This window comes from Hyperolius riggenbachi, chromosome 9, assembly GCF_040937935.1.
Source record: "Hyperolius riggenbachi isolate aHypRig1 chromosome 9, aHypRig1.pri, whole genome shotgun sequence".
Lineage (NCBI taxonomy): Eukaryota > Metazoa > Chordata > Amphibia > Anura > Hyperoliidae > Hyperolius > Hyperolius riggenbachi.
In genome coordinates this window covers 182,785,000-182,808,470 of record NC_090654.1, presented here as the reverse complement: position 1 = coordinate 182,808,470, position 23,471 = coordinate 182,785,000, and the positions used below count along the sequence as shown (strand labels likewise).

Genomic DNA, 23,471 nt, shown 5'->3' with positions numbered 1-23,471 from the left:
ATTTATAGTTAATTTTACTTTGGGAGAATTATATTTATTTGTACTGTATGTGTTTTCATGTATTCAAAATTTTTAAATTATTCACGATAGTGGTCCTTTAAGTCCCCACAGCCAAATTAGAAGGAGTATGACTAAAATAATTCCTATATCATTCTGCCAGCGTTGTAAGAGCAACAAGAGCAAGTCATAATCCAAGTCCATCTTTTACCTGTAAAGCGCTTCAATGGATCTTCCATGATAGCACAGACAGAAGCTAGAACATAATTGTACAAGCAGTGGACAGATGTCCACCCATAACAAGTGGCGAGAGACCATCTAATCCGGCACACATCTCACATGCAAAGTTGAGCTGCTGCCACGAGTAGCATTGCAGCAGCTATTCTATGTCTTCCAGGGACAGGATAGTGATGTATCAGCTATATTTGTGTTACTCTCTATCCCCCGAGGTTGTGATTTGGAACAAATGGACGGTCGTAACCCTACTACACATCTGGATTCCTAATTAAATTCATGGCACATTGCCTTTTAAGTGGTGTGGATAAATACACAGCCAAAACGAAAGAGGCAGAAGGACATAGAGACCCAATGCAAAGGGAAATTATACTTATTTAAGGTAATTATGATTATACAAAAGCTGGAATATTTACGCAGTTAGGAATTCACATTTTTAATTTCTATGTTAAAAATTAAACATGCATGTTAAATCATCAAGAATGGACTTTTAGCAGAATCTTTTTATTGTTAACATAGGTAAGGTTTATCTGTCATGCAAAGCTGTCTGACCTATTTATTTACGCCACTTCGGTTTTGAATATCAACAATCGGTACTCATAGTGTTGAGTTTAGAGGTATCTGATGTGCCATTTATTATTTATAGCCTATGATAATAAAAGTGTCACATATCACAGGTGCTGGCAGGAATGCGCGGAAAGAATGAAATCAACAGCTAATAGCAAGGGAAAATACAGAAATATTTCACCTAAGCAGTAAGATAGAAAAGATATGTGAGGTCCTGACCTTTCAGCCTAACTCAGTTAACTTTTGAAAATACAAGTACATTTCAAGACTAGCGATGCTCAGTGAGATACAAATACCATAGTTCTGAGTTGATGCAGGATTAAGCAAACACTGTATGTAAATATTTGCACCTTAAAAATGAACCAATCAAACCTCACCAAGGTGTAATAGTATTTGCATAATCCTGCATCAACTTTGAACTGTTTGCATCTCAATGACCTTTCCTATTCAGGACAAGCATTTGTTTTGAATAGGAAAAAGTTTACTTTAGTGTTAGACCAGTTCAAGATTTATTTATTTTTCTTGGGTCAAGGCATTAGACAAGAAAAGTGTGCCAACATGTACCCCATTCTGGTGCAGAGGTTATCAATTTACAAAGGTGGTTGAAATTTGGGACTTGATTTAATTAAATTGTCTCCCGATTTTTTCTCACAGGAGGTATTTGACACACCTCATCAACAACATCTTACAACTCCCAGAAAGCAAAAAGTAATCATACGATTTCCCCAAATTACTTTGGAATTACTTTTGACTACTTTTTGGTATTTGAATTTCAATTGCTGTTAAATAGGTGTATTGTAGATACATTGAGCAGACCCCACCCCCCAGTTCTATGCACACAGGGAGATAGTGCTTGCTTGCCAGCTGGAAAAAGCAGTTATTACCCACAATGCAACAAGGTTTACCAACGCAAATTGTGGGAGTGGTTTCACCACAATATCAACCACAAAGACTAATGAGTTAATCGTGAAAAGGCAAAGATTTCTTGTGGGGAAGGGGGTACCAGCTACTGATCAGGATGAATTTCAATCCTTTGTTTAAGTTCCTCTTTAAGGAATGGTCTCTTTCTCAACAATATTGTAATTTCAATTTCAATTATACAAAAAAGTAAAAAATAACCAATTGGGGCGGCAACCGTTAACATCCCTGGATATGATTTAAGCCCAAGACACATTTTGCTTAAAATGTTCCTTTAAATGAAATGGCGAGACCTCTGCCATTGCTGTGAGTGACTGTCATTTAGTGATAAGTCAGTGTGTGTCCCCTCTCACCTCAACGGGGAATCTTCTGCCATTGATGCTGTGCTCAGAGCCCGCTGATGCATTACTGTGACCCCAGTGGAATTCCACTTTCTCTGCCTTAAACCTGCCCGGCAGCCCAGCACCACTGATGAAATAATCATCTTTCAGGAGAATGGCAACTGTGCGGAGAGAGAGAGAGAAAGAGAGAGGGAGAGAGAAAAACATAACGTCAGCAGCAGAAGGCAAACTCCACAACACAATGGCTTCTTTTTGCACAAGACAATCATATTTAAAATTATTAACACACACAAAAACAAGTCAAAACACAAAAGACTGCATTTACAATGAAGACCAAGCTGCATGAAATACTGTATAGCAGAACACTATCTGTATCTTCCCCTACTGCATAAAATATTCTTAAATAACATAAAAAAAAAACAACAACAACAACGAGCCTATATATATTATTTTTTAAAACCTACTAAATCTGTAAGGTGTCTTTCACACTTTGCAAATAAAGTTGTGTCGTGTTGTACCGTTGTGGTGCAAGACATACAGTACAATGAAAATATGCCTCACTGCCCTGTAAACGCACAGCAAGTTGTGCATTATCCTGATGGAATCCCCCCCCCCCTCCCTCGCACTAGAATAAAATTATAGTAGTGTTACGATGCAATGATTTTGTTTGTTGCAACACATTGGACACAGTGTGAAAGGAGCCCAAGAAGCCAAGCTGGACCACTAATGAAAATCTAGCGTGTGTACAGCACCCTCTAATCCTCCTTGATGCATTAGCGAGCCACTAATATATAAAGATATGGATATTTCTTCATCTAAATTTTGATCCCAACAGTCTTTCAGAATAACTATTCCCTGGCTATCTGGCTTGTTTGAAGTGTCGTAGTTACCGGCCTGAGGAAATGCCTGTGCAAATAAAAATATTTTTGTTATTTAATCCTTGTTAGTGTCATTGGAAAGGTAAACCACCTCTTATGTCCGATCATCACCATAGAGACGACTGAACCCGATACGGAGGCTGCGGCTCTCGCAGGATCGCGGCTGAGTAAATATAAGCAGCAGCGATCAGGGGGATCAGAGAGGTGCGGGGGACTTGGAGGACACTGGTAGCTATCCTAGTGCTATCGTCTTTCCCCGAATATAAGACACTGTCTTATATTCTTTTTGGGGAGGAAATATGTGCTAGGGCTTATTTTCGGGGGGGTGGGGGGGGGCTAGACGCTTTGTGTATGGGAAGGTGTGGCTGCGTCCCCCTCCGTTCCAAGCAATTTCTCCCGTGGTGGCGGCGGCGACATGGTATTCTAGCTATGAGGGCGCCTTTTGACCCTCACGTTGCACTCAGTACGCTTTTCCGGCTCTGCGCTGACGCTCCCTTCCTGTCATAATCGTGCGCCTGGCTGATGCGTCCCAGGCGCACATTGATTATTACATGAGGGGAGCGTCAGCACCAAGCCGGCAAAGCGTACTGCGTGCAGCGTGAGGGTCAAAGGGCGCCCTCATAGCTAGAATACCATGTCGCCGCCATCACCGGAGGAATTACACGGAACGGAGGGGGATGCAGCCACAAGGGAGGTGCGGTAAGAGACCACACACCTCCCCATACACACAGCGCCGCCCCCCCCCCCCCCCTCCCAGCTAGGCCTTATTTTCGTAGTAGGTCTTATATTTCAAGCATGCTTGAAATATAAGGGAGGCCTTATTTTCGGGGTAGGTCTTATTTTAGGGGAAAGACGGTAGCTACAACTATTACAACAAGTTTTATTACAAAAATCAGCCACCGAAACTGCGTACCAACAGGAGGGTTAAAGTTTTATTCATCATGGGTGCCTCTTCATCCTTCCTGTGTTGACCATACTACTACTAAAACAACAGAAACTGAATTAAATTTGGCTGTTTAAAATACCCCTTTGGAATAATTGCCTGGGCCACGCAGCTATACAGCCACAATTGTATTCTTATTTATTTTTTTATGATTTATGCATAATATATTAGTTTCATCTTTTAAGTTGAATTTCTTAAATAAATTAACTTTTGCACGGTTTTCAAATTTCTCGAATATCACCTGTATGCGGTAGCGGTTTTGGTATTTGACATTTGGGGATATGGTTTCTGCATTTGACATTTGGGGCAGTGGTTTCTGTATCCCACATCTGGGGTAAAGGTTTCTGCATTTTATATGTGGCATAGTGTTTGTTTTATTAATTATGTCTTGCCAGTACTGAGCTGGAACTCGTTTTGCATTCTTCATGACATTCCTCAGATTTTGGTCAATATGGATATGATAGCGGAACACAGTTTCTGCAGATTTTTCGTCTGCACAACCGTGATGTGAGACCACCTCATCATGGGGGAAACACTGCTTTTCTATGTGTAGGTTTTGGGGTTTTTCTTTTTTTATGGGGGGGGGGGGGGGGGAGAGAGGTTACTGTGTGTTTTGGAGGTTGGGAGGAGGGGGTTAGTCTAATTACCTTCAGGGTCACTTTGCCCAGCCGTGGTTTGGGGAAAATCTCAGGGACCTTTTCAGTTACACTCTTTGTCCTTGATGTCCCAAGGCGCCCCGGATCTTTAAGGATCCTACCAATGCCAATGTGTTAGTTGGAGTTAGTTTGAGAGGGGATAGTGTGTTGGTGTGCGTCATTTTTGCATAATTGGGTTATATTGCACACTCATGCAGATGACATCAGTACCCCAGGGATGTTATTGAGCATTTTATGTCCTAATTCTTATCCTCTTGTTGCACCTTTGCTGCAATTAGCCTAATCACCTTTTTAGAGGACCAATAAATGTTGAGTTTTATGAGTTAGGCAATGATAGTGTGCTATGAAATGAGGCCATGAATTACTTTTTGTATTTAGGGGAAAATGTGAACTCCAACTAAAACAAAACTGACTCATTGGTTGAATGTCTTTCAGAGAAACTTTAATACACACCTCCCACCTCCTATCAGGAAAATGAGTACGGTATAAATAAAAAAAATACTGTATCTCAATACAAAGAGCAGGGTGGGAAGGACCCGAAGCTTACCTCGTCTGGAGACCAGAATACTCAGATGACATAACCGTTATTGTGTTGTCTCGCACACACTAAAGGATCAAACCCATTATCTCTAGGAGGAGTGCATCAGCTGGAAAAAGAGGGATGACTCCCTCTGTACAATGTTCAATCAGTCACTGCTGCCACCCGCTGAGTACACATCACTGTGTGTCAGTGTCTAGAGGAGTCTTCTCCCATAAACTCTACAGGAAATTGTTTACAGCAGCATACAGAATTTTCTCCTCAAACAAATTGTGCCTTGACAAAGGGGCCCTATGTGGCTCCGAAATGTTGACAAGATGTTTTATATGGATTGGAACTAATAAAACATTCCCCTTGCATGTGCCAGCCTTTTTTATTAATGGATTACTCAGATCACAATCCTGTTCCTGACATTAGAAGACGGATACGGACAATGGTGGGTTTGCCAGAAAACCCCATAATCAGGAAAGAAAGGAAGCATAAGCTTTTTTATTTTGCAGCTATAATACTTGTACTATTTTCAGGGACTGAAGTGCTTTATGGCTGCATTGATCTCATTCATTTTGTATTCTCTATTGGAAGGAGAACAAGGTATCGCTGTATAGGAGGCTGGAACACGAGTACAGAGAGATGCGGCCTGATCAATGCTGAGGAGATGGAAGGACATATATCCCTGAATGAACTTGGCTGATTATAAAATCAATGACGTTTTGATATTCTGCTTTGAATTAATTCCTGTGGCTGAGACAAGCTTCCCATAGTGTAGTTTATGAAGCTGTAAAGAATGAGTTGCAGCTTCACATATCAACATTAATAAATATTGAACGAGCAAAAATAAACCAAGGGGGGTCAATTCTGCAAATAATCAGCTAATTAGTTAGCAAGTCCTTTTTTTTCTGCATTCACTTTTCATCTGTGAATCTAGAGCTTATAACTCCCCTATAGAGTGTGCGTGTATACTGTAGATATATGTGTGTGTGTTTGTGTGTGTGTATACTGTAGGTGTGTGTGTGTGTGTGTGTGTGTGTGTGTGTGTGTGTGTGTGTGTGTGTGTGTGTGTGTGTACTGTAGATATATGTGTGTGTATTCTGTAGATATGTGTGTGTGTATACTGTAGATAAATGTGTGTGTACTGTAGATATGTGTGTGTGTGTACTGTAGGTGTGTGTACGTGTGTACGTGTGTGTGTGTGTGTGTGTGTGTGTGTGTGTGTGTGTGTGTGTGTGTGTGTGTGTGTACACGTGTGTGTGTGTGTACACGTGTGTGTGTGTGTGTGTGTGTACACGTGTGTGTGTGTGTGTGTACACGTGTGTGTGTGTGTGTGTGTGTGTACGTGTGTGTACGTATGTGTGTGTACGTGTGTGTGTGTGTACGTGTGTGTGTGTACGTGTGTGTGTGTGTACGTGTGTGTACGTGTGTGTGTGTGTGTGTGTCTACTCTATTCTGATGGCATTGCAAAAGAGCCAGTTATCTGAGGCCTCCCCAGGCTGAGATCAAAGCTCTCAATTGACCCTGGATAACTGGTCTGTATTTACTAATAAGGCTAAGTTTACAGTGGTCAGGTTGCATAATGCAGGCGTTTTAATGCATTATAATGAATGCATATAATACAAGTTGCATATAGTTTACATAAACTTTGAATGCACTGAGAAATTATTTACATCTGAATGATCATCCCTAGCAGTGAGATGTTTATGGTCTGAAATGAGGGCAGATGAGTGATCGCTACCTTCTCTAGTGTTTTTTTACTTTATTTATTTTTTTTTTTATATAGAAATGAAATTAAAATCTGCACCATTTTTTAGTAAATGGACTTCCACATTCTACCTCAAGTCTCTGCACAGACGTGGGGGCTATTACCCCAACCTTATGAAGCATGAGGTGGGGATTAGACTTTTGTCCTTGAAATGGATAAAGGGGCTTTGCAAAAAGGGAGAGAATTCCCACATCTAAAAGACAACTGTTCTGAAAAATGATTAAATTTAAAATGCAAATACATGCATGTGTATAAAATATACATTTATTCCAAAGTGAAATGTACCATGAATTAATTTTTTCCAATGTCAGTGCTTTCTAAATACTAAATAAAAAATAATAATAATAATACCTACTGTAAGCAACAGCAACATAGGAAAATAGTACTGTATATACTCGAACACAAGTCGATCTTGTTTAGAAGTCGACTCCAATACTCAACCCTCTTAAGTTGGATTTTTTTATTGACTCAAGTATAAGTCTACCCAGCAAAGTTAATGGCTGCACTTGGGGCCCAGGAAGGGTTAATGACTGCACTGTATACAGTATTGCAGACATTAAACCCTCCTGTTACTTAAAACGAATCTGTACTCTAAAATTCTTACAATAAAAAGCATACCATTCTATTTATTATGTTCTCCTGGGCCCCTCTGTGCTGTTTCTGCCACTCCCTGCTGCGATCCTGGCTTGTAATAGCCAGTTTTAGGCAGTGTTTACAAACAAAAGACATGTCTGCTAACCAGAGTGTGATAGGTTGAGAGGAGCTCAGTCTGTGACTCACACAGAGCCTGCAGGGGGCACGGAGAGGGTGTGTATAGCGTCTATCCTATCACAAGCAGACCAGCACATTCCTGCCTGAGTGCCTGAGCCCAACAAAGCCGTCAGAGGAAAGAAGATTAGATTATATAACAGAGAAAATACAGCCACTGTGCAACTAGGAAAGGCTGCAGTAAGACAGACCACATTAGAACAGGTATAGGAACTTATAGGATAGAAGAAATAAGGCTAAACATTTTGTTACAGAGTATCTTTAAGGGCAGCCAATATCTCCTTCAGGCCCTCAAGTGCTGCAATTATTCACTCGCTTTTATGCAGCCCAGTATTTTCACCTCTGCCCTTTCCTTGTTAATTGTTGTGGACAGGACTTTCAGACCTAGTGTTTTCTTGGCAATTCCTTTCCTCAAAGTATCACTTACCACTGGGAAAATTGCTGCAAATTGGAATGTCACTATTAGTACACACGTTACTCAGTGTGCTCAGTGTTGCCCATGACTCGTGTATAAGTCGACCCCTATACTTTTATGTAGTGAGTTAGACCTAAATTTCTAGACTTATACTTGAGTATATACAGTATGTAGTTTCTAGAGCATTTTACTCTGGGGGAAATGTACTTTTTGTAATTATGTGTACATACAGTATGTACTGTATATTACATTTTAACATTTTTTCACTATAGTGGTCCTTTAATGATCAACAGCATGAAAAGAATTGAACGGATTTGCACTGACTACAACTGGAATAAATGACGATACCTGCATTCAATCCGCCATCCAAGATGGGTAGTACATAACAAACCCCTTTGCTCATGTTGGCCTCCTCATTTCTCACAAATTGAATGATAAAGGTGCATACACACATCCAATTTTGATTGACTAATCACTGACCAATTTTACCATCTTCATATAGTATGAGGTTCAACAGATTTTGAATACTATGGACAGATTGTGTAGGTAAGCCTTCATACTACATGGAGATGGTAAAACCGGCCAATCACAAATAGATGTGGGCACCAGGCTTTACTGTTACAGAGTCCAATTAATAACTGCCAGCTGCACAGGAAATGATTTGAAAACAGAAATGTCATGTTCAAGTTTGTTTGCAACTCAGAAAGTGTGAAGATGGAAGCAAGGAATGAATGTCCCTTAGCATGCTGCCACTGAGAGCTCTGCTACTGATACAGGTCCCTCTCCTCCTTGATCTCTGCAGGTAACTCTAGTGAAACGCCAATGTCTCCGTTAAGCATGGAGACATTTTAACTCCTGACACTAGAAGACTTGCTCCTGGCACTCTTAGGCCTTAGTCACACTCAGGCACTTTCGTGCTGTGCGGAACACCAGTGATCAGCAAAGCCCTGCAGCACAAGCAATTCGATTGGATTACTCACACTGCGGGAATTGCTGTGCATTTGTGATTTCCGACTATCGCAAACGTGCTGCATGTAGCATTTTCCCAACGATTGTGTCATTATTCGAATCACAAAATGCAATTGTCAAAAATCGTGGAACACAGCAATGCAAAAATCGCCATTGCTATGCTATGGTTCCAAGTGTGAACTGGGCCTTGGGGACAGTGTTACTTCTGTGGGGTATACAGTACCTCTGAAATAGAGAGGTGTTTTGTCATGCAGTCTTCACTTCTTCTTAATCATTAGAATCATCATATGCTCAGTGTAGAATTCCTAAGTATACTTCAGAGCCACTTTTAAGATGCTGTGATCTTGTCATTTGTTGTTGTGGTGTGAAGTGTGGGGAAAAGAAGAATCAAACAATCTCCCAATGAAATTGGCATGTCTGGTGCCATCAGTGTCTGCTTATCATTCCCCCTCTTCCTTTCCTAGCACAAGAGGGGCGAAGCAGTACACTTTGAGACTGTGGTTACCGGCACTTATCGGCTAACCCAGTGGTGTTGATCCAGTGATTTTATCCGATTGCCATCTGGAATTGGGAAGGAATATTTTTTCCCCATTTAGGGCTAGTTGGTGCAAGCCTTAAAGGGGAACTGAAGAGAGAGGTATACGGAGGCTGTCATGTTTATTTCCTTTTAATCAATACCAGTTGCCTGGCAGCCCTGCTGGTCTATTTCTCTGCAGCAGTATCTGATTAAAACCAGAAACAAGCATGCAGCTAGTCTTGTCAGATCAGACTTATAAGTCTGAACCACTGAAACACCTGATCTGCTGCATGCTTGTTCAGGGGCCATGGCTAATAGTATTAGAGGCAGAGGATCAGCAGGGCTGCCAGGCAACTGGTATTGTCTAAAAGGAAATAAACATGACAGCCTCCATATACCTCTCTCTTCAGTTCCCCTTTAAATGCATTTTTTTTGCCTTCCTCTGGATCAAATGAGATATGAAAGGATGCAGGCTTGTGCTGTACCATGTTTTCTTGTTAACTCAAGTCTTTTTTTCATCCCTACTATAAGACTATGTTAAAAGACTCTCGCCGATAGGCTGCGGCATGTATGGCTGCAGGCTTCCTAGTGCTCTAATCCTACAATAGTGAAAAATGGCATCAGCTCAGAATGTGATTAACACACAGGTGACCCACAATGAAGGTGAAATGAAATATTTTCATAATTTGGAAAGAAACTGCAGGCTACGGCTGCATATCAGATGGCTTAAAACGCACAATGGGGATTTAATTGCATCATATAAATACTTGATCAGCTGGGAGTGATTAATCGTACCCGTGGAGGTCATCTTACTTGTTTTAATATAAATAATTAAAGCTACCTCTGGAAAGATTTAGCGTTTGAAGTGTTTCACTAATAGTCGGTATTGCTTGGTTTCACTTTCATGCTGAACAGACAAGGTGTATCAAAGCCTCCACAGAACGCGCGTTCCGTCCCCGCCATTGTTTAGATGTTTTACCCCCTGGCTTTATTACTTATTTAATAGCAACCATAAAATCATATAAGATACATTATCTAGTTAAGCAGAATTAGAAATCAATTATGCTGCTATACTCTAATGTATACTTTGATATATGCTGGCATCCTTCGTAACAAGAGGAGGTCTTAAAAGTATTCAGCATTAATATTTTATACTGATATCCACTAGTTTAAAACTGATCACCGGGCACAAGAAATCCTGCGCAGTTCATTTTAATACAAGGGAAGTCAGTACAGACGGTATTTTTTTTCCTTTTTTGAAACTTTGTTCAATTGGTTATTTTAAATGTAATTTATGTAGAAAGTTTTGTGCATTTTACAGCTGTCATTTTTAAAATAAAAATATTTAGAGAACAGTACATAGCTTTGGCCTGTACCTCTATTTCCAGTTGAGACAAAACAAGAAGTTTTGAATCAGAATGATACCATTTATTGGCTAACTTAGAAGAAAAGCAGTAAGAGTTTGGATATGATGCCTTCATCAGTCTGATGAAAGCTTCATAGCTGAAAGTTTACTGCTTTTCTTCTAAGTTAGCCAATAAATGGTATCATCCTGATTCAAAACATCTTGCATTTACTGATGGCTATTACAGCACTCGACTGCTGTTCAGACATTGGCAATTTTATTGCACAGAAAGGTGTAGATACTCCTTTTCGTATACAATCATTAACCACACAATGTATCCAGAAAGAAGCACCAGCCAGTCTCTTTCTATATGCACAGATCACCAGACTATGCCCACCTTTTCCGTGTGAAATGATTTTTTGGGGGCCAAGACTTCAACTTGGCAGAATCTAGATGAATCTGCTGAGCTGCAGTGAAGGCCATAATGTGTTAATCTGTAAGCAGCAAAGGTGGGAAGGGGAATTGTAGAGTCCTGAACTAAACAATGGGAGCTACTCCTTTAGCTGGGAACCGCTCACTCTCTTGCTAGCACCATGCTTGCGGGATGGATCTGAGTTTTTAGACCAACTTTCAATTTTTCTGAAATGAAGGCCTCAAACAAGTAGACTGTAGGACAAGTTTAGAGCTCACACTAATTTCCCTAGCTCCAAATTCTTTTTGGCCTTGTAAATATTCCCCTTTTTGAAATTCATCTCACAATCCCTGTCACCTCTTCCCACACGGGCCCCCTACAAAGCATGGAGCAATCTGAGGCCACTTGAGGGGGCTTCATATCCTACAGCTACTCGGTAACCCCTCAAACACTTGAATTCACGAAAACGTTTGCTATGGAGCTATGGGAGACGGATCTGGGCCTTTCGCTTTCGACCAAGCGGTTGACAAAATGCTGCCTTACATTAGCTGAAGGCAGTAGCACTTCTCCCATATCGAAACAAACTATAAGATACCCCACCATAAGTAAATGACCTCGTACATGACCTAGGATAAACTACACGCAATTTCGAACCTCTGCTTCAAAGGATGGGGCCACATTGACTCATTTATACATATTTGGTGGTTCTGCCAGGCAGTTTAATCATGTATGTCAGAATAGCCCATGGCTGTGAACAAGCACATATATACCTTTCATAAGTGAGCTCACAAACCGAGCATACCTAGTAAATGTAAGAGAGCCTATTTCACTGTGTATGCATGAGCCCACAAACCACGCTTGCCTAGTAAATGTGAGAGACCACATTTCACTGCGTATGCATGAGTTCATGAACAGTGCATGCCCAGTAAAAGGAATAAAGTGTGCACGATTTCTTTATTTAACTGAACATGTGTGGTTTGTAAACTCTGTGCCCTGAAATGTGCTCATCCGTGGCTACAGGCTCTTCCAATGTAGGGTTATTACAATAAAAGCTGTCACAATGGGGAACAGGAGGGACACAGAAAGCCATAGAAAGTGTGAATGTTAATTCAATTTCTATTTAATGAGTTTCAAAACATTTGAACAAATTAAAAAGTAACTATGGTATTTGCATACATTTAACTTGTCTAATAATAGGTAAGATACTTTGATATCAAACACATACTGTTAAACCTGGTGGTGGGGAATTTATGTTTTGGACTCGTGTGCTAACCAGTGGCCCAGGATACATTGCATAGGAAGAGAGAAGAATATTGTGAAAATTCTGGATGACAATGTTAAATTGTTTTAAGTTGATAAGCTAAAAAAAGAGGACAATTTGTAGAAGACAATAAACCTAAACATAACTCAGAATCTGCTATAAGTTATTTAAAGAAAAGCAAGCAGAAAGTTTTGGAATGGTCACGGTCCCCTCCCCTCAAGCATCACTGAAAAGCTGTGGGTAGATCTGAAGCAAGCTGTGCATACAAGAAGGTCCAAGAATATCTCAGCTTTAGATGTGATTTGAAAGAGTGAACAAAATGTATCCCTACAAGAATTGAAGACTCTTATAGTTTGAAACAAAAGGCAAGATATATAAAGAAACTGTTGATTAACATCTGCAGATGTTATTTTTAACACTTAGTTTCCTGCAGTAGTTCACTACTTTTCTCCTACAAAATTAACAAAATATGTAATATGGTCAGTGGTAAATACTAGCATACCACTGCATATTGGAGAGGGGTTACCAGCATCCAAGGGTAGGATGGTGTTATAACTGAAGTAGGCTTAAAGAGAACCAGAGACATTTGCAAAAAGATTTTATACATACCTGGGGCTTCCTCCAGCCCCATAAGCCTGGATCGCTCCCACGCCGCCGTCCTCAGCTGCCTCTATCCGCCGGTACTGGGTCCCGCACTGCGCTTGCGTCGACTGGCGGCAGACGCGGGCAATTTTCTGCATGAACAGGGGCTCCCTCCATACCCTTACGCATGCGCCTCCATACTACGCAGACGCATGCGTAAGGATATGGAGGGAGCCCCTGTTCATGCGAAAAATTGGCAGCGTCCGGAAGTGACAGGACCCGGTAGCGGTGAGAGAGGAAGCGGAGGACGGCGGCGTGGGAGCGATCCAGGCTTATGGGGCTGGAGGAAGCCCCAGGTATGTATAAAAGCTTTTTCATTTTTTCAATTCTCTTCGTCTCTGGTTCCCTTTAAAGTATAGCTGACCTGAGGCAAAGCAACTAAAGACAGGTACAGATGTAGTCATACTGGATCGACAAACATCCCCCCCCCCCCCCAACAAAAAAAACCTAAGAAAAAAAAAATAACCTCTGTACATTGGTCTGGTCTGTCAGCCTCTTCCACCCCTCCACATACCTCTGTGCATTGTCTGTTATCCCCTTCCATCTCACATCCCCCCCCCCCCCCCACACACACACACTTTTGTGCATTGTCTTTCACCCACTTCCATCTCCTCTAAGGCCCCCCCCCCCCCCCCCTGTACCTCTGTGCATGGTCTGTCAACCTTTTAACCCCCCTCTCTGTGCATTGTCTGTTAATCTCTTCCGTCTCTCTGCCCCCCTTCCCCAAACCTCTGCGCATTTGTTACTCTCTTCCTTCATAATCACTCGTTGAATGACTTGACATTTAGCTACAGTTATATCTTTAAAGAGGAAGAAGAAACTTTGCTGTGATTTCCCCTTGTTCCCTTCTATTATCCTGCCATTGCCTCACCATAGGGGGTGAATGGGCAGGACAGAGGAGGAAATGGGATGGTGATAGGAGGAAACATAGCTGGCAAGCCTGCCTCTTCCTGTCTGAAAAATTACTTTTCGCTGATAGTCACATTTTCCAAGGCACTATTATAGGGATGGGTGGGGGAGTTTAGGTGACGAGACGAGGAGAAGCACAGATTACGCACAGAGGTATGTGAATCCAGTGTGACCATACATCTGTGCTTACCCTAGGTAGACAAAATAGAGGCTACTACTAATCCCCAGCGCACCATATTTTTAGCTGGATTCAGTGCATGGAAGTTCAGACTCACTTCCATCCTGAACACAGCCATTATCCATCCCATTCACAGTTTAAACACTTTCACTGGTCCATCTAAACCATGCATAGCACATGAACCAATGCAGAAAGCTTCTCCTCAACTTGTCCTTGGAATGACCCTTGCTGTCTACTCTCCATATAGTTCAGCATAACTGTTCAAACCCCTTTCCTGGAGAAAACCTGGGACTTGACAATGTTTAAAGACTCCCATTGCAGTTCTATCTGCACACTGGTGGTGGATGCTGTGGGGATGTCACAGCTACAACAAACATGCCTGAACTGCATAGGTGAGGACATTTTTCACCACTATAAATTACTTATTGAACTTTTCTAATTAGAAAAGGCTAGTGTATGGTGGTCCTGATATTTGTGTTCAGTATTTCTGCAAGTCAAGTCCAACTCTTGACTCTTGGGAGGACATGTTCGGACTCAATTGTGTCAGAAAAATAAAAATATTAAGCCTAAGGATTGCAAGATTGTAGCATTCCACAAATAAATTTGAATTAAATTGGGCAATACCACTATAAATACCCCCTAAGGACGTGTCGGCTTTTAATAAAAAGTCACTTCGTTTTTGTTAAATAAAAAAAAACCCTGAGAAAGAAAATTACCATTAAAATGACTGTCTCCAGATTTATTCTTCCTGACATACACAGCAGAGCAGTGGATGCAGTGATGAAGATGGAAAAAGACCTAATGAAGCATTCTGCTGTGGGTAATGCTCTTACAGGCAATTTCTCAATCATTCGTTACAGGTTCCAAGAATTAACACAATCTGAACAGTCACCTGTTTTCCCAGTGTTCTTCATCCAGGTCTTGTTAGAAGACTCATTCTCGAAGCCCTCCAGCTGCAGCTCCCGGAACTCATCCTTCATGCTGGCAGTGTAATCTACAATGTCTATAGGGGACTGGTGGTGACCACCGCAATCAGGGCTGGCCCTTACCCAATTTTCTGGTCCGTACATCCCTGGAATGAGAATAGAAGACAGTTATAGTGAATCCAATCATCATTCAAAGAAAGACTATTGTCTGCTGCTCAAGAGCAATTATGAATGGAGTACAACACAAAAGAAACCAGAGGAGGTGAGAAATTGGTCATGTGATTATTATCAGCATTAAAAAAAAAGTATCTAGAAACACTATAAAAATGTAGTCAAAATGCATCCAGTTACACTGCTTCTTCTATATTAGATTTCCTTTAGGGCCGGTTTATAGTTAGCCGGCGTGGATCTTGCAGGGCTCATGCTGGCACTTAGTGATGAATCTGAATTGCTAAGCCGTGCCATGGGTAGCTATAAGGATTAAGGTGCGTGCTGCAGGAAACTGCACTATATCACCCAGAATCCTACGGTAGTGTGATTCAGAAGGCAAACCATTGAAGATATAGGCATAGCTACACCCCAGTGAATCTCCTTCCCTATTCCTGCATGAGTAATTCGCTGCAGAGAGCAGGAAGCATAACAACTACGGATAGTCAATAAGATGCAAACAATTCAGTTTGATGCAGGAATATGCAAACTTTGTATGCAAATGTATGCAGCTTGAACATGGACCAAACGAATACTGCCGAAGTGGAATTTGATTGGTCCCTTGTCAAGTGGCATACAAATCTTAGTGCTCATCCCTCATTTTAACTATAAAGTCATTACCATTTGGTTGATCAATAACCAGACAATTGTTCCACTTACACTTAGCATGAGGGCCAACAGGTTTTGCATACTATGAACAGATTGTGCAGATAAGCTTTAATACTACATGGAAGTGGTAAAATGGCCAATCCAAATTAGATATGGTGATTGGAAAATTGGATGTACACCACCTAAACACACTCCCTACTATTGGTCATCAAGAAAGCGGTGGGGTGGCTGTTCTTATCCATGTTTATAAGTACAAGTAGTAAATCTGAAATTATGCTTGTCCCATATAGATATGAACTGAGGATATTGTTGTTGTAGTAACGCAAGCATAGTAGAATTTTACTAGAAAGCTTTGGAAACAGAAAGCTTAAAATGGATGAACAGGGAGGAAACATTGTTATAAAGCCATAACATACAGCTTCTATAGCTCTGCTATTCAACAAATGGGCACACTTTTGCTAGTATACTTCAACTCAATGGTGTGATCCATACTGAAAACATAAAAGCTCAGCAGCAGTACTGGAACCCCTCTGGAGATTAATGCTACCCATTTTTGCCTTGAGGAGTTACAAACAGTGCAATAACCTCAATTATTCAGCTATAAGATTATGTTCTAATCTCATAGCGTGTTCCTTGATACAATGTTCTCAAATGACAACTTTGCTGGAGGATAGCCAAAACAAGCAATTGTTGCAAATACCTCATTGTTTGCTAACACAGAAAAAATATGAAGCTTAGGTCTCCTGCCAAGTGCACAGAAGTTTTGGAAACCGCGCTTCCAGCTAAAGAATACGATAAATGGCGAATAGTTTGAGAGCTCATGTCCTCAGATCACTGAGCGGGAGAATAAAAGAGGGATTACTGCATGAGAGAAGAAGGTGAAAGACGTGGGCTATAGGTAGCGCTAAGACTGTTTTTCTGCCGAGATGAAGGAGCTTAAAAGTCCTGAAATGTTCAAAGTCCGTGGGAAAAAGTAAAGCAAGATAATCTAATTTAATGCCACGTCTCTAAGTTAGCAGGTGAAACAAAGTGGAGAGCGGTAAAAAATTTGAGATACCACATGTCTTATTTTAGGAAAGAAAAAAAGCTTTGCTGAGGAATTAGAATACACGCTGCAAGCACCTTAAAATACTCCAGAAACCGGTTTCAACACAAGCGATAGTCTCAGTATGCCCTGGAAGCTGTTCATAAGCCAGACTGTCTTTGCATATATTACAAGGATAAGCGCAAGGCTAAAAGACCAATGGATTGGCAGCTGGAGGGTATGAAGAAGTCAGTCACACCTATAATGAACTTGTAGTGGATTGTCCCATGCCTAAATGGTGGCAAGGCTGCAACAGCCCTGACAGCTATCCCTAATGGAGCGTTTCAAAGCTACAGAAGATTCCCAATTTAGACATGACTTCCAAACTTGGAATTCCAGCCTCACACCCACTTAACTATCCCACACTTCCTCACTACCTGTTTAAACCAGTTACGGTAAATGCAGATCATACCTTATGGATTGGCTGTATCAGTCTGGCCAGTGCACCACAAAATAGGCCGGGTAGTGGTCACATGGAATGGAGAGAGGGTAAAGATAGTCAAGTCCATAGAGCGTAGTTTGACTTTGGACACCTGGTGAGTTCTGCTGAGCTGTTAGGCTATAAACCCACTACAGGGTTTCTTTAAAGCACTCTCACAGCAGATTCTGCAGAGTAGAAAACATAACGACTTCTGTAGCTCTTAGGAGAGTCACATGATCAATAGCCACTCAAACTATTGAAGATAAAACGGTATGGACATTTACCGGAGATAATAGAAGCTGGTTGGTTAAGGCCTGGGTTACACGGATTCAATTGCAGTCAGCTAAAATGCAATGCACAACTCATGCACAACTCAATTGACGGAATTTTCCATGTTTTCCTATGGGTCAGTTTACATCTATGTGGAGTTACTGAAAGCTTTTTCACAACACACTAACTGCAGCATTTTCATATGCCTTGTGGACCCAATACACAGAAAAGCAGATGAAAACTCAACGCAACTGACAAACAACTGATTCAATCTAAATGGAACAGTTATCAGTTGCCAGTGTAAACCAAATCCAAATTTACCTTTATTCTAGTGCACAAGTCTTGCTAAACAGTTGCATAACTGAGTACCGTACATCGTGAACTGCCAATAAATTGCAGAGAGGTTAAAACCATAAAAATACAACATGTGGTAACACTTCACAGACTCACTAATTTAAACAGGAATGGTCCACGTAAGTTTGAAAAGGTGTGGAAGCTGGTTAGATGGTTGGAGAGAATGCATTCGAATACATCAGCACCAGTAGACCAAGATGTCTGAGTTGAGAGACAGGCATTGAATCTGGTGATTATTATCCTTGAACAGCACTTGTGAGCTTGTTGTTCAAGTGTGTGTTCATGTATTTTAAGGTTTTAAATTTACTGAAATTTATTAGAACTACACTATGGATTCAATTCACTAAGCATTACTAAATTGGGCAATGCAGAAAACAGCTGATTTTACCCAGCATCTTGTCGAAGGCAAATTCACTAAGACTGTTACTGCACTGAAAATTACAGACTAGTGAGGTAAATTACTGACTTGTGCGGTAAATATTTTATTGAAGGTCAACTCACAAAGATTGGAGCATTTGGTAAAACAAGGGAGATGGTCGATATTTTAAGACCAGCTGGGAGCGGTCAGTAACTTACAAGCACACATTCGGTAAAATTTACAGACAAAGCAGACAGCCAATAGACAGCCAATAGGAAGGGCCTCCCAGACCTGCTACTCACTCCATTTAATATGATGCACAGCCGGGTAGGACATCATAAAGTAACAAAACACAAATGCAGGAGCAGAGCAGATTTAAAAAGGTTTCCCTGTATCCAGTTAGAGGTGCAGGGGAATGACTAATATACAGAGCATCAGAGGACTAGAGGGACAAAAGGGATGTCGGGGACAGGGCTGTGGAGTCGGAGTCGGGCAATTTTGGGAGCCTGGAGTCGGAGTCGGGAAAAAATGCACCGACTCCGACTCCTAATGAATTTGTAACTGAAATTAAAATAGAAAATATGATAAAATGTTCTATTTCTCAGATAATAGTCATTAAAAATAATTTATATATACAATATATATACACAGTAATAGCTGTGCTTAGTCCACAAAAATGAAATAAACCAATCAAAATTAGTTACTTGTGCTGCTTCAATAAAGCAGTCCCTGTATTTTTAAGGTCAGATATACTGTACATATCTGATTGTGACTGTATATATGATGTGTACACAGGAATCTCTTATATATACTAAATAACATCTATGCTGTAAGAATAAAGCCTGATGTGTAGCTTTGTCACTAATAGAGATGGTCAATGAGATGGAAATAATTCTGCACTGATGCTGATTTATGCAAATGTATGCACTCCCTTTGCTGATGAAATCAAATAATTTGATATGTTGTTAAAATTTGGTTTGGTGACTACAAATTAAAGGGTACCTGAGACGGATGAAAAGTAAAGTTTTATACATACCTGGGGCTTCCTCCAGCCCCCTTCAGGCTAATCAGTCCCTCGCTGTCCTCCATCACCCGGATCTTCTGCTATGAATCCTGGTAATTCAGCCAGTCAGCGCTGTCCGGCCGCATGCCGCTCCCACAGCCAGGAACATTCTGCACCTGCGCAATAGTGCTGCACAGGTGTAGTATGCTCCTGGCGGCAGAGTGTGTGCATGCGCACTACGCCTGACTGGCTCAAGTACCTGGACTCATAGCAGAAGATCCAGGTGGTGGAGGAGGACAAAGAGGGACTGATTATCCTGAAGGCGGCTGGAGGAAGCCCCAGGTATGTATAAAACTTTAATTTCATCTGTCTCAGGTTTACTTTGTTACACAGTAGTACTATACTCTACATATGCACCCTCCACAGAGCTGCAGGGAATCCACTGAGAATGCTGTGCACATTGAACACAGAGGTGTTGTCTGTCACCCATAAACCTTGTTAAGATTGTGCATGAAGAATGTGTAATAGAGGAAGAATCTCCTCATTCCCCTGCAGAGTACCTGCACATCATTCTTACATATACCCACACTTACATTGCCTAGGGCCTGATAGATGTTCTTTGTTCCGGTTTGTACCTTTTACAAGTACTCTTACCAAGGACTAGTTTTAGTCTAAAGGGAATAAATATAGTAGTCTACATATCCTTCTCACTTCAGTTGTCTTGTAAAATTCCTAAGCGTTGGCAGTTAAGAGACGAATTTCATGTTACATACTTTTAATCAACAAAATTGTAATATGCAAATTAGAGGAGTCGGAGTCGAGGAGTCGGAGTCGGAGGAATTCTAAACTGAGGAGTCGGAGTCGGTGGATTTTTGGACCGACTCCACAGCCCTGGTCGGGGATGGGCTTTTTTTTTTAATTTTTTGCACACTTGTATATTGTCACAGCACAGAAGCAGAAGAATCATCTGGGACAGGCTGATCCAGGTTCCTCTCCACCTGCAGCTGCTGCTGGTGGGTATCAGAGCGCACAACAGGCACCTAGTAGAGGCAGCGCCACTGGACTGTACGCAGAAATGCTGCTCAATAATGCACCAGCATCCTGCACTACCGCACTCTTACCAAAGTGTCAGTCATTTATAGTGAGACTACCACCTGCAGGAAAGAAACGTGAATTAAAGAAAAAAGTCTGAAATATAACATTTGGTATTTCCCCAAACAGGATTATTGCCAAAAAGACAATAGTGAATTTAGGCCTGTGAAGTAGATTATACAACTTTTTTCTCTCCAGAATAAAGGTTTTTTTTTTTTATTTACTTTGCTTTACACCTTGTTTACTGTCGTTTTTCAGTCTATAAACAGTTGCATTGTTCTTTCTAGATTGGAACATTTTTTGCAATATATTAGATAGAACATGAGAAACAGGTTTGGGGAGCTTAAAAATATTATCTTGTCTAGGGGCTTTGTTTGGTCTTAATCCATCTCTGTTTTAAGACCACCCAAAGACCTGAGATTATCTCACCCAAAACAGCTGAAAATGATTAGGCCAGATGCCTCCTCTCATGTCATTACTGTACCTGATCCAGAGATCTGACCTTTCAAACTATCAGCTTCCACTGTGCAATTTCTGCTCTGCTCACCTACAAAAAGAATTCACCTAGATATTGTTACAGTCAGCAAATAAAAAGCTGCTACAGTTGTGGGTTGATATCGCAGTCACAGCTTCTTCCAATTTTAAAGTCCCAACATAGAACCCATGTGTTGAAACGAAGGCCCTTCGCTCACTGTATCAGCCTGCCATATCCAAGGATATCAGGCAGTGCACAGACAGCACTGTCTAATGGGCATACTATGCAGCCGTACTGCTACATGCATTTTTCTGTGCAACGCAGTGCTGTCCTATTGAGTGTAATTAAATGGGGTCAGCACTGCAATGAAGATGCCGTGCATTTTTGTAAAACGTGTGTTGAAGAGTAATGTGATCATGTGCTCAGGTCCTTACAGATGGATATATACAGTTCTTACTTAATGGTTGATTGTTTTATCAGGAGTAAACTTCGTGTTTAGGCCCCCCCTACAGTATAGCTTATTTCATGACAAGCTCCTGTCTGCAATCTACGGAAGCACTTATCACAATGCTAAAGAAGTGCTTCAAGTTCATCCGTACTCATAATATTTGATTGTAAGAAAATGAAATTGTCCTTAGCCAAACAGAGGTAACAGAAAGCAAGCCTATTGGGTACAATAAACAAGATTCGCCATCAGTGATTAATCATGCATGTTTGAGCCAGTAGACCAAATTATTCATTGGTCATAGCCCTGGAGTAGATTAAGTGGGGGGCTTTCAACCTGTGCAGATCAATTGTGGGCAGTTCTGCACATGAATGCATTTTCAGCCCAGATGTACAAGTGAAAACCAAATCTATACCTGTACATCTTTACTTCAAAGGGTTTAATACAAAAACCCATAGCATGTATATTCTGGACTCTACTGCAGACAATTACTGGGCTTTTGTTCTGCCTTTTGCTATTTAAAAAGTCACAGGGGAACTTGGTGAAATAGCATGGGGTCATGAGACCAGTGAGGTTTGTTTCTGCAGATAAGAACCTTACCCCAGAGCCGGATCATCCACAAGGCAATTCTAGGCAGTTGCCTAGGGCTTGGATAGTCTAGGGGCCTGGTGGATGCTAGCCCCCATCAAATCTTACCTAAAAAAAAGCCAGGTGACCATCAGCGTTGGGCAAAAACTGCTATCTTGCCTAGGGCCTCATTTCATGTTATTTAATTTCTACCTGACCCAAAACTACAACACATAACTTTTGGATATCCAACACAACAGACGCACATTTACCACGATCATATTTCAAAAGGCTGTTTCATATCAAAGGAGACTGTAAAGTGACTGCCGCCATGTTGCTTGAGCCTTAGTGACTTCTGCCATGACTCAGGAGGAACAGAGGAAAGAGACCACTGGGGACGAATCTAAAGCAAAATCCCATCTGCTGGATAATATGGATGATTTGTTTGGCCACGGATATCTAATCCAACAGCTGATTGGACAGCTATGATTCATGGACATGATGTATGGACAACTAGAAAGTCCATCACTTAAAGGCAGATTATTAATTTAAAGATACTTGTACTCTACATATACCTGCTTATTTTACATACAGCTATGTGAGTTGAGACTTAAAAGGGGCACTGTAGTGTCATATATTATGATGTGCTAAGTTATTAAAATTACCGAACTTTATGTTAACTGTCCTGGTTTTAGCTTCAGAAACCCTTCCTATATCTTTATATTCAGGGCCGGTTTAAGCAACGATGGGGCCCCAGGGCAAAATAAACTTTGGGGGCCCCCTCAACAGATACCCCGGAGCAAAAATTTGCAGCTAGTATAGTCAGGGTTTGAAGCCCCAATCGGTCGGAGCTCCACATTCTGGCTACCCCAGCCTGCATGGGGACAAGGTGTTAAAAAGTTTCAGGAGGGGGGACCCCACATAATTAAAAAAAAAAAAAATCCCACACTCTAAACATAAAAAAAAAAATTGGGAAAATAGGAAAAAAAATGCCAGGGATCTTCAAACAGCCATATTGCGGCTGTATAGCGATCCCTGGCCAAAGCGCTGCAGCTGCGTATGGACCCCCTGGAAACCCCGTCAGAAAATGTATTGCTCTTTCTTTTGATACATGTAAAATTACACTACCGTTAGGTTTGCTACTAAAAGTGACATTTACCGCATTTAAAGTATACTTTTTTCCTTCGAAACTTTAAAATCAATTTTCTCAAAAACTATAAGGTATTTTTGAAAAAAAAAAAAAATGTTCCTCTTATTCCCAATGATCTCCTTAACATATCCTGCAAATAGTTAGGGTTTCTAGAATTTAAGGTGCATTTGCTATTAACCATTAAAGTCGGCTGGTTTTTAAATGTGTATTTTTTTTCCTTTGAAACTTTAAAATCAATTTTCTCAAAAACTATAAGGTCGATATGA

The 23,471-nt window shown here is 41.0% G+C and overlaps 1 protein-coding gene across 6 annotated transcripts in view; it reads right to left on the bottom strand.

Annotated features, from left to right (window-relative positions):
* Positions 1–23,471, bottom strand: part of PTPRG (protein tyrosine phosphatase receptor type G) — an 831,563-nt gene that overhangs the window by 490,659 nt on the left and 317,433 nt on the right. For all 6 annotated transcript variants that reach the window (XM_068253766.1, XM_068253765.1, XM_068253761.1 and 3 more), the window contains 2 exons: positions 15,137–15,316; positions 2,070–2,218 (listed from right to left, as the gene is read on the bottom strand). In XM_068253766.1, the coding sequence (XP_068109867.1) occupies positions 2,070–2,218; positions 15,137–15,316 (329 nt within the window). The remainder of the gene's footprint in view (positions 1–2,069; positions 2,219–15,136; positions 15,317–23,471) is intronic.